This window comes from Bombyx mori, chromosome 8 (assembly GCF_030269925.1).
Source record: "Bombyx mori chromosome 8, ASM3026992v2".
NCBI classification, from domain to species: Eukaryota; Metazoa; Arthropoda; class Insecta; order Lepidoptera; family Bombycidae; genus Bombyx; species Bombyx mori.
Window position 1 is genome coordinate 9500698 of NC_085114.1, and position 16699 is coordinate 9517396.

The 16699-nt window shown below is 38.2% G+C and overlaps 1 protein-coding gene across 6 annotated transcripts in view; it reads left to right on the forward strand.

The window, feature by feature from the left end:
* The window catches only part of LOC101740025 (clustered mitochondria protein homolog), a 32387-nt gene that overhangs the window by 12033 nt on the left and 3655 nt on the right, over positions 1–16699 (forward strand). For 4 of the 6 annotated variants that reach the window (XM_062669740.1, XM_021351960.3, XM_038012325.2 and 1 more), the window contains 19 exons: positions 631–843; positions 962–1767; positions 1852–2005; positions 2476–2609; positions 3315–3451; positions 3978–4207; positions 5901–6037; positions 7619–7813; positions 8481–8693; positions 9235–9409; positions 9527–9632; positions 10048–10439; positions 11492–11694; positions 12545–12751; positions 13529–13771; positions 14333–14415; positions 14499–14628; positions 15213–15485; positions 16073–16198. In XM_062669740.1, coding sequence (XP_062525724.1) covers positions 631–843; positions 962–1767; positions 1852–2005; positions 2476–2609; positions 3315–3451; positions 3978–4207; positions 5901–6037; positions 7619–7813; positions 8481–8693; positions 9235–9409; positions 9527–9632; positions 10048–10439; positions 11492–11694; positions 12545–12751; positions 13529–13771; positions 14333–14415; positions 14499–14628; positions 15213–15485; positions 16073–16198 — 4157 coding nt within the window. The remainder of the gene's footprint in view (positions 1–630; positions 844–961; positions 1768–1851; positions 2006–2475; positions 2610–3314; positions 3452–3977; positions 4208–5900; positions 6038–7618; positions 7814–8480; positions 8694–9234; positions 9410–9526; positions 9633–10047; positions 10440–11491; positions 11695–12544; positions 12752–13528; positions 13772–14332; positions 14416–14498; positions 14629–15212; positions 15486–16072; positions 16199–16699) is intronic. The other 2 variants (XM_021351961.3, XM_021351964.3) reach the window with 2 other exon arrangements.

Below are 16699 nucleotides of genomic sequence, written 5' to 3' on the forward strand. Positions count from 1 at the left end.
ATTTATAACAGAGCTTAGCTCTTTAATGCTGGTATAGATTTAAGAAAGTTATGGTACTAGTAATTGTTGAGGTCATTTGAGATCTGCAATTTAACAATTTTGATTATTAAAAAAAACCTGTAATAAAGAACTGAATCGGATTGCTCTTTATCCAGTACCTACAACAACGTCGACGGCGTCTATTGTTGGCGGCATCCCGTTGCGCTCTATTATTGACTCGACGCTAGAGATAGTTGGCGCCGTGCCAGTTTAGACCACGTGCTAACTCGTCACGGGACGAAACATGGTCTCTCTGCGCGAACGTCTCGGCTCCACAAGAATTGCTGTTAGCCTAAAAACAAGGCGTATTGCTTGTTTTTACGCATGAACGAATATGGCCCCTGAGAGATAACGCGATGTAATGACCGAGACGTTACCTCGTCTTGCGGTCGTTGCGCAATAAATCCGAGGAAACGTATGTTTTGTAATATATGTTAACGGCTATTGATTTCAATGAGGGTAAGCTTAACACACTCTAATGTATATAATCGAAATATAATTCATATATAATTTTTGAAAGGTACACTGAAAATCTATAGCTATATTAAATATATAAGCTGTTAAACGCTTATAAGTATCATTTTGTTACAGTTGAAAAACAAGATAAGCAAGTTAAGATGAAGAAAGATGTCTGCCCGAAGATGGCATCCGCCAGCAACGGTTATGCTAACAGTCTTAACGGCCGCGCTGATGACGAGGGTGGTGGCGAGAGTGGCACGCCGCGTGTTTCCTACGCGGCTGCCGCTCGTAAGCCAGTCTCGCCTCAGTCTAGTAACACTCCTGCATCTTTTACGCTAAATACAGGTTTAGAAAATATTTGTGTTTTATTATTGCAAATGTTGTAATTGTATCATATCGTTCGTCTATATTGCTACAATTCACTTAAACACTCTTTATTAAAATTATCACTTCATTTCCACAGAACACCAGAAGTCGAAGATCAATGTTGAAAAGGAATCACAACAAAAATTAATAAATTCTACAACAAACGTCAACGGTATGGCTTCAATATCAAACGATATTGAAATAAATAATTCTAAATTAACTATCAAAGAGCCAGCAGTAAATGGCACGGAAAAAAGCACTGAGACCATAATAAATGGCGATTCAAAAAACGTTTTAGATTGTGATACTAGAAGTAGTGATAATACTAAAGTAGTTGTAAACGGCAATAATAGTGATTCCGAAGAAACTAAATCTACGAAGTCGGAAGAAGATCTTAAAACTGTTATAGTAACAAAATGTCCAAATAAAACGGCCGTGATGGACAAAAAGAAAGAACACAAGAAGAACAGGTCTTTGGAAAAGTGCAATGACGCTGAAAAGAAGACTGCTCAAAACGTAGTGGAGGATAAAAAAGACAATAGTTCATCTGTTAATATAAATAATGCCATAGAAAAAAATAATAGTGATTCAAATAAAGTGGTTAATGGCGATAGAGATAGGGAGTCCTCGCCTAGTGAAGATGGCGATGAAAAGAAAAGGGATGCTGAGGTCGTGTTTATACAAGACTTGGGTTTTACGGTTAAAATCGTTAGCCCTGGAGCTGAACCATTGGATATACAAGTATCAAGTATGGAACTTGTACAAGAAATACATCAAGTACTGATGGATCGAGAAGATACATGTCATCGAACGTGCTTTTCACTGCAACTGGATGGAGTTACTTTGGATAATTTTGCCGAATTGAAGAATATTGAAGGGCTAAAAGAAGGTTCTGTTATTAAGGTTCGTAACAAATGATTAGTAAAGCTAATCAAACTTTTTATACCTTTTATAAATATTAAATTTTATTATTATTTCATGATATAGGTGATGGAAGAGCCGTACACAATGCGAGAAGCGCGTATCCACGTTCGACATGTTAGAGATCTTCTGAAATCCATCGATTATACTGATGCTTATGCCGGTCAAGAGTGTAGTTCATTGGCTTTTCTGAACGTCATCACGCAAGGAGATATTTTAGGTATTTATCAAATTAATTGCAAATAATGCTAAAAATTGGGTTATTAAACTACCGTGAGCTCGTTTGTCGAAATTTTGTAGTCTATACTAATATGTAAATCTACAGTGGTTTTTACGGATGTTCCGTTATAACTACTGAACCATGCATCCGATTGACTTGAAACTTGGTATCCATGTAGAAAATACATGTACTTAATGGATAGGCTAATATTTATGTGAGTGTTAGACTCCCTCATAATAAAACAATAAATAATAATGTTAATTTTAAATGCCCAGCGAAGCAGGCAAGTACGTCCAGTTTAATTATAATAATAGAATATTTTTTTGGAAAAAATAGCGTGGTTTGAAAATATTTTGTATTATCTATTAGTACTACACTATTAAATGAAGGCTTCTTAAACTGTGCAACCGGCTGAACAATTTCGTATCAGGGAATATAAATTTTTACTTACATAAGCATTCATACAATAGAAAAGAAGAAATCTCGACCAGAAAGCGTGGACTGTACTCCTCCAGACTACATAATGCCGTCCAGCACGGAGCGTCCACTGTTGCCGCTACACCCGGGACTCACTAAAGAGAATAAGGCGCCGCAGTGTCTCAAAGTAAGTAAAATATATTGTCGAAAAGCTGGACATTAAATCAAGTGTCCAGGTTTTCAACTTGTATAAGGCAAAGCTTTTTTTTAAATAAATAATTAAGTACATTACCGAAAAAATATAGTAATAACTGAAATCTAAACAGAATAAAATTTGATCCTAGCTCAAAATTTCCACTGTTGAAGGTTATTATAATAAATTTACTATTCATATGTTTTTTTTGTGTGTCATATTTAAGGCATGTTTAGAATATAACATATTTTAATAGTAACTGAGATATACAAAGATAAAAAAGTAAGTAAACCTCAGAATATAATTTATTGTTTCAATTGTAAGTTTACAGATATTATTATACATTAGTAAATTTTTATACTTCATTATTTGTGTACCTTAAATCCTGAAAGGGAATAAATAATATGGTTAATTTATTTTAATGCAGAATTGAGATTTAATACGGTATTTTTTTTACATTTTGTTACAGTGTATTCGTTGGTCATTCATTTAAAAAAAGTTAAGTTGAAGCTGATCCCAAAACTTATTTCGTTTACGTCATTATTTAATATTTTTTTTGTTTTGCTCAAGAACGATAAGAAAACGATGATTAATGAAAACATATTACTTCAAGGCTCCTTTATCTTTACTTCTTCATTTTATTTTGATAGATCAATAGATAAATCAATTACGTCGATTGATTTTAAATATTGTTCTTAGGTACTGACCACATCGGGCTGGAATCCTCCACCTGGTCCTAGGAAGATGTGCGGAGACCTTCTTTATTTACACGTGGTGACCCTTGAAGATCGACACTTCCACATAACGGCCTGCCCTAGGGGCTTCTACCTCAACCAGTAAGATATATGTCCTTTAAAATAAAAGTGCTCATTTTCTTATTAGTTATATATTAACTTTTGTTACTTTCAATGTAATAAGAGAATATAATAGATTTTTTTATTAGAATATTTGAACCGAAGTAAAAAGCTAGCAGAGTTTAGAGCATCGGGGAAGTTTAAAAAAAAAAGGTGTGCATGCAACTAAAAGGTGCACCTAAAAGAAGTGAAACTTCTTTTGCGGTTTGTAGTCTTAGGGTTTTCTTCGTTTTTTATTCTTAAATCAAATTTCTCTTGTAATAGGGAATGCTGTGTATAAGAGAAACGACCTAACTCGCTTTGTCCTTTCTCTCCACGGTTACGTGGTTCGCGAGACGCTATGTCTATTTTCTCACTCTCGCTCTTCCAAAATTGTATCTTTTCTCTCTAGCCGTAACGAATCTGGCGCGAGTTAAATTTTACTCTCAACGCGCCTAAGCAAGTTTCACTTTATAAAATTAAAAAGACCTTGAAATTGTATGTATTGTGTAACATTGTACGTTTACAGATCCACCGAAGAAGTGTTCAATCCTCGACCAGCTAATCCGTCTTTACTTTGTCACTCGCTCATTGAACTCCTGAGCATCGTGTCGCCGGCCTTCAAACGGAACTTCGCGCTAGTACAAAAGCGGCGTATGCAGAAACATCCGTTCGAGAGGGTCGCCACACCATACCAGGTTTATCAGTGGGCCTCGCCTATGCTCGATCACACTGTTGACGCCATCCGTGCTGAAGACAGTAAGTATATCCAGCCACATAATGTCTTCATAATTTAATTTTACTGGTGGTAGTACCTCTTGCGGGTCCGCACGGGTAGGTACTACCACCCTGCTTATTTCTGCCGTGAAGCAGTAATTAGTTTCGGTTTGAAGGTTGGGGCAGCTGTTGTAACTATATTGAGACCTTAAAACTCATATCTCAAGGCGAGTGGCGGCATTTACGTTGTGGATGTCAATGGGCTCCGGTAACCACTTAACACCAGGCGGGCTGTGAGCTCGTCCACCGTCCTATGCAATAAAATAATAATAATAATATTAATAACGAAACACCGTTGTTATTGTTGTAGTCCTGGGGTATATAGGACCCTCCACTTGATATAAACACAACATATTGAAATTCTCAATTATTTATTTACTACCATTTCATTATGTCTTGTGTATAACTGTTCTCTTTTAATGCCATTGTAAGTAGACAAAACATACGGCCCATCTGATGGTGAGCGGTTACCGTCTGGACGTCACTAATGCTAGGGGGACAGTCAAACCGCTGCCTATCATTGTAATCTAACGATCTTGTTAATCACATTCGAAATTAGTTTATTACAATTTGGATATTATTTGCCACAATCTCGAAAATTATCTATAACGAACTCGGTTTTTTTTCTATTTTAGAAAGATGTCAAAATAGTCGTACCGTATGTCGGTGTTAATCTATACTCTATACTAATATATAAATCTACAGTGGTTTTTACGGATGTTCCGTTATAACTACTGAACCATGCATCCGATTGACTTGAAACTTGGTATCCATGTAGAAAATACATGTATTTAATGGATAGGCTAATATTTATATGAGTGTTGGACTCCTTACACCAGTTGCGGGGGTGTTAATGATGAGAATATTTCTGGGGGTGAGAAATAATAATGTTAATTTTAAATGCCCAGCGAAGCGAACGGGTACAGCTAGTGTAAGAATAAAGGGAAGGAAAATATATAATTGGATATAATTGAACTGGCATTGAATAACCTGATTGATATAATTCATTAAACTGAAATAATCGAAACTTGTGTTTTACGATTTCAATGTCGCTATAGTAGTCAACTGTGATCGATTCGATTCGATATTGGATGCAAGGCTGCTTTAAACGCGACAGCACGACACAGCGAAACGGGAATGGAATGTTTGTACCGTAAAATGGGGGGAATCGGAACCTTTAAGTTCGACATTGATTTTTATCGTTTTTTTTTTTTGTAGTTATAGCAATAAAACGGAGATCATAATGATTTAGGAGGCTTAAATTTTTGTCGTCGATGCGTTATTATACAAAGTTCATTACAAAACCATACATACACAAAAACTGAAAAAACTAACTTGACCCGATTCACCTTGGCTTTGGGGTGAATCAGGTTACGTATGGGGACAATAGTTTTTCGATAGGGCTGGCACTATTTAGTTGTTAGGTAGGTTCTTAACTTTAGATAGTTAACTTTTTAATATCTTTAAGAAGTTACAAAACATTGATGATTAAATTAAATTATTAAATATTCTTAAATACCAAATAAACGTCAGTTTCAGTTCAACAAAGTTAAATCTAACAACTCAACAAAAGTATTGTGACATCCCAGATTTGTCCTTCCAGATTTGTCCCTATTCTAACTCTAGTATCTATTCCCCCCTATCTACTGTATTTGATGTGGAATATTATTTATAGCATTTTCATCGAAATTGGGCTACGAAGAGCATATTCCTGGTCAAACCCGAGACTGGAATGAGGAGTTGCAGACAACGCGCGAGTTACCAAGGTCCACTTTACCCGAGCGACTTCTGCGTGAAAGAGCCATTTTTAAGGTACATAATTGTCAAGTATTTAACTCTGTAACGCTTAACTACAACTGACTGATAATTTATATCATCTCCTGAAATAAGGCTTATTATAAAATATATATTAGGCCATTAAAAACAAATTCAAATAACACGTATTGTAGTCTCACAAAGACTATTGGAACAATGGAAAAATGGCCGTCTTGTGAGCTGGATCAAGGAAATACACCATACTAACAGAATATCCCCTTAGGCTACTAGCGAATAGGTAGTGGAAAAAATCAGCTGTCAGCGAACAGTTGACATATACAATAAATTAGTATTTTTATGAAACTACAAATACCATCTTGCCCATTTCCATCAAAGTAATGTTTTCCGCTTTGAAGGGCGGGACAGCCATTATACTATACAACGAAAACTTCATGTCTTAGGCTTCAAGCAGCCTTCACGTTGTGATGTCTATGGGCTTCGCTGACTTCTTAATTCCAGGGCCGTATGCTAGTTCAGTAAAATAAAATAAAAATGAAACCAACGTACTGGGATTGCCAACCTGTATTTACGGGTAATAGGGCGTGCTTTGAAATAGACCACAGTGTCTGGTAAGCTCTAGCACTAGGTCAGCTGTTTACACAGAACAAAATAGTACAGGAAAGTTTTAACATTGGTACAAACAATATAAGACGAAGAAACTAGCGATATCTAAACGGGATACCGCATTAGTGGCGGGTGCGTTTGAAAATATCTTGTGATATACGTATTGCGCTTTTGTATATATCAAGCGAACCGTATACAACGTATGGTACGAGTCTCGACATTACCGTGAAATAAAATTTCCTCCCTTTAATTGTATAAATTGATGTCAAATGACTCCGACCCTAAGACGGTGTCGAGAAACACTTCTACTACATCGCATCACGCACGTCGAATGTTAATAAATATAAATAAATGTTTAATTGTTTTCATTGTCTAATAACGGATTCATGAAAATCTCACTTTTACTAATGGTCCCGCAGTAGTCGAAATTCGCCTATAATTATTTGAAATTATAAGTTTGAACATTATTATGGTTCTATTGTCAAAGACCTATCAAACTTCTATAATCAGAGATTTCGTCAAAACAAATAATATTATAGATAAACAATATTAACCTATTCTCAATTTGACCACAGACTTTAAGCAATAAGAAAAGTTTGACAATATACAAAGAGCTTAAATATGTGTGTGTATGTCAAATACATGGTAGTGTGTATAATGTTTTTTTTTTATTGATTTAATGTATTATTAATGCATAATTTAAAAAAGTATTAGCATTCTGCACTCCTTCTCTTTATTCTGTATAAGTGTGGGAAATTTCATACTCCTCCATCCGCACAATTTTCGTAAAAAGGGGTTTGCTTCATGTATTAATATATAGATGTTAGTTGCGCAACTGTTGCTGTTTGTGACAGCAGCTATAAACGTTTGTCGATATTGACAGACCTAAAAAAAAATTGATTTTTTTATATGAATTTAGTTAATTAGTGCAATGAATGTATCAGATAGTCAATTCTAATTTTGTTTATCTGTTTCAAAAGGGAATGTAAGATTTAAATGTAACAACATCCTCAGGTCCACAGTGATTTCGTTGCTGCCGCGACTCGAGGAGCCATGGCTGTGGTCGATGGTAACGTGATGGCGATCAATCCAGGGGAAGAACCGAAGATGCAGATGTTCATCTGGAACAATATCTTCTTCTCGTTGGGCTTCGACGTACGCGATCACTACAAAGATTTGGGCGGAGATGCGGCGGCTTTTGTTGCTCCGGTAAGCTGACAATAAAAAAATGAATTATTCGTGTTTTGACGATCTCTAAGCGTGCCCTCGGTTCTAATTATATTTTGGGAACGGCCGTATGATTCAGGAAAAGAGAAATGAGCTATGGTCTTAACAGTAATTTAGTCATTATTACTACCGTTTTTTTAAATACTTTGGATACATATCGCGCCGGCCAGCAGAGTCTATCGAGAAACTTGCTGTTCAGAGTAGGGTCCATGCTAAAAGATATCGTGGACGACGGCGCTGGGCTGATCAGATGAAAATCCTTACCAAAGCCTCAGTTCGCGCACTACTAACTATGAACAAGGATTCCACATGACCACGACTGCTCTGCCAACAGTATGATGATGATATCTATGATGACTACGGCTAGTTACTATATTTATTTTTTATTGCTTCGATGGGTGGACGTACTCACAGTCAACCTGGTGTTAAGTGGTTACTCGAAACAATAGTCTACTTCGGAAATGCGCCGCTCACCTTGAGATATAAGTTCTAATAGTTACAACGGCTGTCCCACCCTTCAAACCGAAATGCATTACTGCTTCGCGGCAGAAATAGGCGGGGTGGTGGATTCTACCCGCGCGGACTCACAACAGGTCCTACCACCAGTATACTAGTACCATTACGCAAATATTTTTTTTTAATATTACAGCGCAATGACTTGCAAGGCGTTCGAGTGTACAGCGCAGTAGACACCCCGGGGCTGCACACCCTGGGCACGGTGGTGGTGGACTACCGCGGGTACCGGGTCACGGCTCAGTCCATCATCCCGGGAATACTGGAGAAGGAGCAAGAACAGAGCGTTGTATACGGCAGCATCGACTTTGGAACGACCGTACTCTCGCACCCTAAGTACATGGAACTGGTGAGTTGAATTTCTAAGCTTAAAGAACTTGCTATTCGATGCTAGTTGAGATTTCATACAAAAGTTGTTAATGCAAAAGATTATAACGAAGACTTTTGTTGAAATCATTGAAATCTCGTAAACATCGCAGCGCGAGTGTCGCCATCCACCTTGAGACATGAGGCTGACGTCTCAATTTTATTTAGATTTGTTTTTGCCAAAATTTGAGCTGAAATAGAGATAAACGTTAAATATGTTTTTGTACTGTCGTATATAGACATCGCGACCTTATTGTATGTGAAGACATCGCCTTCATCTATGAACTAGGACTATCAGGATATTGTATGGTAGATCTAGGGTTCCAGAAACAAGATAGATTTTTTAAAGAAATAAAAGTTTCTAACGACCCGATGGTTTAGTTCTGGAAATATAAACGAGATGAGGGCAAATACATCCGGACCACGCAGAGTAGTAATCGGCGATAAAATTAACCAGTTCATGCAATTAGAAGTAGGGTTGTTTTTTTGCACCATGTGATAGAAAACTTGTTTTTTTTTTTCAGTTGAGCAAAGCTGGACAGCAGTTAAAGATAATGCCCCATTCAGTTATCAGTGCGAATGGCGAGGTGGTTGAGTTGTGCTCCAGCGTTGAATGCAAGGGAATTATAGGAAACGACGGACGTCATTACATTTTAGACTTGCTGCGCACTTTTCCACCGGATGTCAACTTTTTACAATGTAACTATATACACTGCTTTTTTTTTAAATGTGGCATAGTTAATCCAAATTTGATGAACATATTGTCTTATTACTCATGTTGTACTTTGATGTTGTAATACGATCATATTTTTCCAGTGGAAGATGACGAACTCAGAGAAGATATAAAATCCATGGGCTTCCCGATTATCCACAAGCACAAACTATGTTGTTTGAGACAGGAATTAGTCGATAGTTTTGTTGAGTAAGTACCAAGATGTTTTATTATTACTATTTATTTTTTTATTGCTTAGATGGGTAGACGAGCTCACAGCCCACTTGGTGTTAAGTGGTTACTGGAGCCCATAGACATCTACAACGTAAATGCGCCACACACCTTGTGATATAACTTCTAAGGTCTCAAATATAGTTACAACGGCTGCCCCACCCTTCAAACCGAAACGCATTACTGCTTCACGGCAGAAATAGGCAGGGCGGTGGTACCTACCCGCGCGGACTCACAAGAGGTCGTGCCACCAGTAAAATTACTATTAGCGTAATTAAATTAATGGCGGTAAAGGCTAGCTTGTTTATTGTGCTTGAGCGAAATAATCCTATTGATGTAATAAAAATGTTCAAAGTGTTCAAATGTAAATTTCTTAAACTTTTCTTTTTTTCAGGGCTCGTTATTTCATGTTCATTCGCTATGCCGCGTTCCACTTGCAACAGTTAAGCGCGAAGCGTCAGCGCGATCAGAATGATGATCAGAAGTCAATCGAACCGAACAAGGAAAGCGAAAAGAAAGATAATACAGACTCAGAGAAGAAGAAGAGAGACAATAAAAGCCAAGAGAAAGAGACCAAAGATAAAAAGAAAAAGGATGAATCTAGTAGTGTTAAAAAAGAAGAAAGTAAGAAAGAAATTGAATTAAATGATGTTAAGATTGAGAAAGGGAAAGATGATGAATTATTGTTGAACGACAACTATTCAGAAATAGACACGGATGTTGCCAAGAAAATTGTTGAAAGCATTACGGACTCAATTTGCAGCGGAGAGAAACAAGAGAATGACTGTGAGTAGAACCAGTTTTATTTAAGTTGTAGTATAATATAATATAAATATAGTACTTGTAATTTTATTTATTTATTTGATTATAATGTTTAGAAGGTTTCATATTTAAATAACAAAAAAATTTAGAAGTCTACTTTATTTTATGTTACCGGTGAGTAAAACGTCGAATCATGAGCTTTCGTACCTTCAACGCGAAAAAGCGTCGGATCAGTCGTGAATTTTTTAGCCTAATCAATAATAATAGGCTTTTAATAAGATTTAATTTTACTATACCTTTAGAGTAGTCGCGGGTTATATAAAATTTCAAATTAGCTTCATTCTACCAATGAAACTACAAAATTTGCACACAATTCTTTTTATTGCATGTCGAGTGGAATATAACTGAGCAGAATATATATTTTTTCTCCTACCGACGCCGAAAATTCGGTTTTCGTCTCGCTGTACAGGGAAGAAAGTCGTAACTTTTCCTGCCTGGGTATTGACAGGCGCGCATGCGCGTTATTGTCTACGTCTGCTCTCAGGCACCTAAAGTTCTCCGCCATTGTTGTGCTCGGGTAATTTGCAATATTGTGTTTAGTGTAAAAGTGAAATAAACAAAAGGCAATAAAATTTAATAGTGAAGTATTAAACAAAGATGAGTTCATCAGACAGTTCTTATTCAATTAGTAGTAGTTTATTTAAAAATAAAAAAACAGTTAAATTGTTTTTTTTATGAGTGGGGGGCTCCGCTCCTCCTAAGCCCCCGCCAGGGCTTCGCCCCTGGACCCCGGCTCGGTACTCCACGGGTGCTAAGTTTTTTAAAATGTTGAACTTTCGGCCTGGTAGGAGAAAAAATAGTTTGTGCACCGCGGGAAAAAACTAGGACATCTCATCCCGCGTGTTTGCCAATTTGCCAATTGGCAATTTTACACGCGGGAGGAAATGTCCAACTTTTCTCTCTTGGTGCACAATGTACTATTGTAATTTGTGTATTGAGAAAAGCGTTCGTAAAGCTCGTGGTCCGTCGTTCTGTGCGCACTGTCGTTTCGCTACAACACGTACACACGTAACCAGCGGGCGAGCGTTCCCGCGCAGTGGTGGCGGCGGCGGCGCGCGCTGTGGCCTCGCTCAAGGAGTCGGAGTTCGACGTGCGCTTCAACCCGGACGTGTACTCCGCCGGCATCAAGCACGCCGCCGCGCCCGAGCACCTCGCCAAGCAACGGCACCTCGTCAAGGAAGCGGCCGCCTTCCTGCTCACCACGCAGATCCCGGCCTTCGTAAGTCGCCCGGCTTCATACGGCACTCGCACTGGCCGGCCATACATACGCAATACGCATACGAATTAATAAAAGTGATTCCATCTTCTTCTTCTATAGTTTTTGGCTCCGGCACGGTTTGTACATTAGCCAGCGTTGAGTAATAAGATTTTTATAATTCGCCGTTTTAATTAATTACAGTTTATGAATACTAAAAAACGAAGGAAACTTAATCAATTATCATGAAATGAGATGAGATGATATAGGATGAAATATAATCTCAGTAAAATGGTGGCCATTTACCGAGACTTTTCAGTGGACTTTTTGGAGGATCCCGAGAAGCTACGTTTAGCGGCTTTGTTTCATTTGCCCACATTTGTGCACTTTCACAGATACTAAACAGTTAATAAACCACCGTTATTACACATTTAAACCCGAAGAAACACTAAATAGACAAAATAAAACAAATCGCACAACTTCACCCCTCATGTTCCCGCCAACAAGTCGTGATTCCATCTTGCTTGAAAATACTAACATCAAATAAATAGACAATAGAGTTTATCGATAGGGCTGGCATTGTTTAATTGTTAGTTATTTATTACTTATCTTACCTTTAGGTACCTACCTTACCTACCTTGCCTACCTTTAGGTAATTAACTTCTCAATATCTTTAATCAGTTACAAAACTCTGATGACTAAATTGAATTATTTAATATTCATAACCATTAAATAAAAGTCCTTTTCAATTCAACAAATTTAAATCACACAAAAGCATTGTGACAACCCTATTCTACCCCTAATCCCTATTCCCTCCAATCTACGGTAGCTTAATACCGGGAGGAGGTACAGTGACGTGTGCGTGTGCGTGCAGGTGCGGGAGTGCGTGGAGCAGAGCGTGGCGCCGATGGACGGCGCGGGGCTGACGGAGGCGCTGCACGCGCGCGGCATCAACGTGCGGTACCTGGGCCGCGTGGCGCTGGCCCTGGCTGCGCACCCCTCGCTGGCCTACCTGCACGCCATCGCGCTCGCCGACCTGCTGCTGCGCGCCGCCAAGCATCTCTACACGGCCTACTTGCAGGTACCTACACACTGAGGCCACTCATTTCAAAAATGTGGTCGAACCCCCAGTGTAAGCCCCAATACAAAATCGCTTGCGCTCGGTCGCAGCGACCAGTCGAGCCACGATCTAACGACGAACGCATGCGCGCGATCTCATTTTTAAGTTTTATTTTTGTGCAAGTTAAAATTTCTGCTTTTATTTGTCTGAACGTTGAAATTATTTATTGTGAAGTGAAAAGACTTTAATTCGAACTATAAAGTATATTGTAAAAAAAACTACGATTTAATCTCTCATATGCAACTTTTTTTTTTACCTAAGCTGATGGTCTTGCGTGACCTTATCAGCGTCACCGGGCGAGTAGGTGAGCTCAAACCTGACGTTGCTAACACGAACCCTAGCAAGAACTCTGCTTCGCAGAATCTACCACCGGTTCGGAAACGTTACCCACTGAGAAGATCTGACGAGAAACTTAGTGGGCTGTGTCTGTGGATTAATTTACTTGCCGAGCCTTTTGTCGCAAGCAACGGGTTCGACGAGAACGATGACCTGTCATATACAACGTTTATTTTATAACAGAAACAAAATGCGAAAAATTATTTTGGCTGGACAAATATTAGAATTCGAATGCTGTTGTTGAAATGCGCTTGGTTTTTTAAATATTGTTTCTGCCCATCTGAAAGTGTCCTCTTCATGGGCCAATATATTGAGAAGTTTTTAAAAGTATGTTTCTAATTGTAAGTACGTTCATTGACTTGAGAAAGCTAGGAATTTAAAGTGAACATTTTTTTCGAACAGGGTTGCGAGCCTATGTGCATCGGTTCAGCTGTAGCGCATTTCTTGAACTGTTTGTTGGGGGCGTGTCCGACGCCCGGCATCAGTCCGGCGGAGGGCGTGGCGGGGGGTCGGGGCGCGGGGCGCGGGGGTCGCGGGCGCCGCTCCCGCAAGCACGCGCACTCGCAGCCCGCCGCCTCGCCGCTCCCCGACTGGCAGAACCTCACGCCCAAATCGCTCTTTGCACAGATTAAACAAGAGTTGAAGGTGGGGTATTCTATGTTTTTTTTTATTGCGTACATGGGTGGTTGCGTTTCAATGCCCGTATTAGTTTTCTGTGTTTCATAAAGTATAGTCGATACGTTGGGCATAGATTGCATATTCTTTTATGTTTCATGTTCTAAAATTAAAAACGCACACCTTTCCACGTTGGTTAAAAATTTTACGTCTAGGATGCACCACAAAACGCTTATTATCAACTACTATGTAGTTTTTAAGCTTAAATTGACATGAATTGGATATATTTTTTAGTAAGTTAGTATTCATTATGAAGTCTCGTAAAATGATAATAATATTATTATAATAAATTGAATTAAAATTAAAAACAATTGCAATTGCAATTGAAATATATGCGAAATTTTATCGGTGTTATAATAAATTATGCTAGGTCAATTATGTTTCGATAATTCATTTTCATAAACTCTTAATTGACTAAATTCATGTTTTTGATTTAATATCAAATTTAATTGAAAAATATATATTGGGGAACCAAAACTTTGGCCTTTGTCAGATCTCATGTTATCTTTTTTTAAATTATCCAAATTTCAGGCGTATTGGGGATATGATCTTAATGCCGAGAACATGGAATCTATAATCGAAAAACACAGTATTCAGAAAATATCACTTCTCAGGTAATTAAGATTCCTTCGTGATAAGTATAAAGACAATAATAATCTATCGACCTTTATTCATTCTCATTGCCGATTTGTTTCAGGTCCTTCGCACTAAAAGTAGGCTTGCAAGTTATGTTAAGAGAATACGACTTTGACAATAAAAACAAGGCACCGTTTGCAAGTGCGGACATTATGAATATTTTCCCCGTCGTTAAACATATCAATCCACGCGTAAGTACAAAGTGTAGTGAAGATTTTGCTATAATTTTTTTATTGCTTAGATGGGTGGACAAGCTCACGGCCCACCTGGTATTAAGTGCTTACCGGAGATCAAAGTAAACCGCCGCCCACCTTGAGATAAGATTTCTAAGGCCTCAGTTTTAACAGTACAACGGCTGTCTATCCCTTCAAATCGAAAGGCATTACTGCTTCACGGCAGAAAAGGCGGGGTGGTAGTACCTACCCGTGCGGACTCACAAGACGTCCTACCATGAGTAAATTCAGACTAGAATAAAAACGAGGCAATGTTTTTTCGTTTTTTTATTGCTTAGATGGGTGGACGAGCTCACAGCCCACCTCGTGTTAAGTGGTTACTAGAGCCCATAGACATTCACAACGTAAATGCGCCACCCACCTTGAGATATAAGTTCTAAGGTCTCAAGTATAGTTACAACGGCTGCCCCAAACTTCAAACCGAAACGCATTACTGCTTCACGGTAGAAATAGGCAGGGCGGTGGTACCTACCCGTGCGGATTCATAAGACGTCCCACCATCAGGGAAATTAATAAAACTAGGATATATTCTTTCATTTCAGGCTTCAGACGCATACAATTTCTACACGACGGGTCAGAACAAAATCCAAGCCGGCGCCGTGTCCGAAGGTCACGAACTGATCGCTGAGGCTCTGAACTTGCTGAACAACGTGTACGGCGCCATGCACGGCGAGATCGCGCAGTGCCTCCGCATGGTGGCGCGCCTGTGCTACGTCACCGGCGAGCACCGGGACGCCATGGCCTACCAGCAGAAGGCGGTGCTTATGTCCGAGAGGGTCAACGGCATTGATCACCCTTACACTATTACAGAATATGTACGTATTCCTTGTATTTCGAACATCCGCAAAACTGTGTGCATTCGCATTAACCTCTAACTATGAACGCCACTTACTAAGCACGATTTTCTAGTCAATATTAAAGTGTATGTAGTAGCATTATATTTTTAAAATCTGTTAATATTGGCAAACGCCTTCAAATATGACATTGAATATTTCCACTCTTTAAACCGCAAATATATTATTGTTTTATTATTTAAGGCAGGACAATGGCAATGATCAGCAACATGCTCTCCATTATCATCAATTTGTTGAATAGATTTTAGAATATAGAATAGAATGTAGATAAAATATACAATAGAATGTATAATATATATTTTTTTAATTCTCAACCATTTATCTATACATGATTAAATTTGAATATTTTCATTCAATTTCGTCGTCCATGAGCGATTGTTGCTGCTACGTTAGGCAACTCGTTTGCTGATAATGGCAATAATTAAAAAAGGCCAATACTTGAGCAGTTTTCGGTTATGTCCATGTACGAGTTGCATCATACAATAAACTCCAAAATCCAACTAATTAAATTGTTCAGCAAAAAACTAATTCTTTATGTTTTGCTCTAGTCACATTTGGCGTTATACTGCTTTGCCAACGGTCAAGTGAGCACCGCATTGAAGCTACTGTATCGAGCCCGCTACTTGGCATTGATCGTTTGCGGCGAAAACCACCCAGAGATGGCGCTGCTCGACGTAAGTTTACCTTTTAAATATAATATAATAATATAATAAAATATAAAAAAGTTATTTTGATTAAAATTGTGAACAGTGCAGTTGTTCTGATGTTCTTAGTCATTGTATTTTAATTTTTATTCAATTGTTTACAAAATAATAGATCAATACTGCTTTATACATAAATGATAGGCAATAACCATATTCGATGCGCAAAAAAAAAATATATTTCTAGGTCTATTAAAATCATTTCAATCCTACAGCTAGATTCGTTAAAATAGAATTTTTTTCAGGTATTTCAACTTTAAATTATTATTAGTCTACTGTAAAGTTCACACATTGTCGCTTAGTCACGTTTGCCTTTTAAGCGTCGATATCAAATAAAGTAGTAGTACAGTAGACAAAATTGTTGTTCGTTATTCTTTTGTTAATGCACCTACCATGCATTATCTCTGCATCACCCCATGGTCGACTGGAGGTGAATGCCCATGGCATTAAGTCCGCCTGTGTACAACTTTTGTT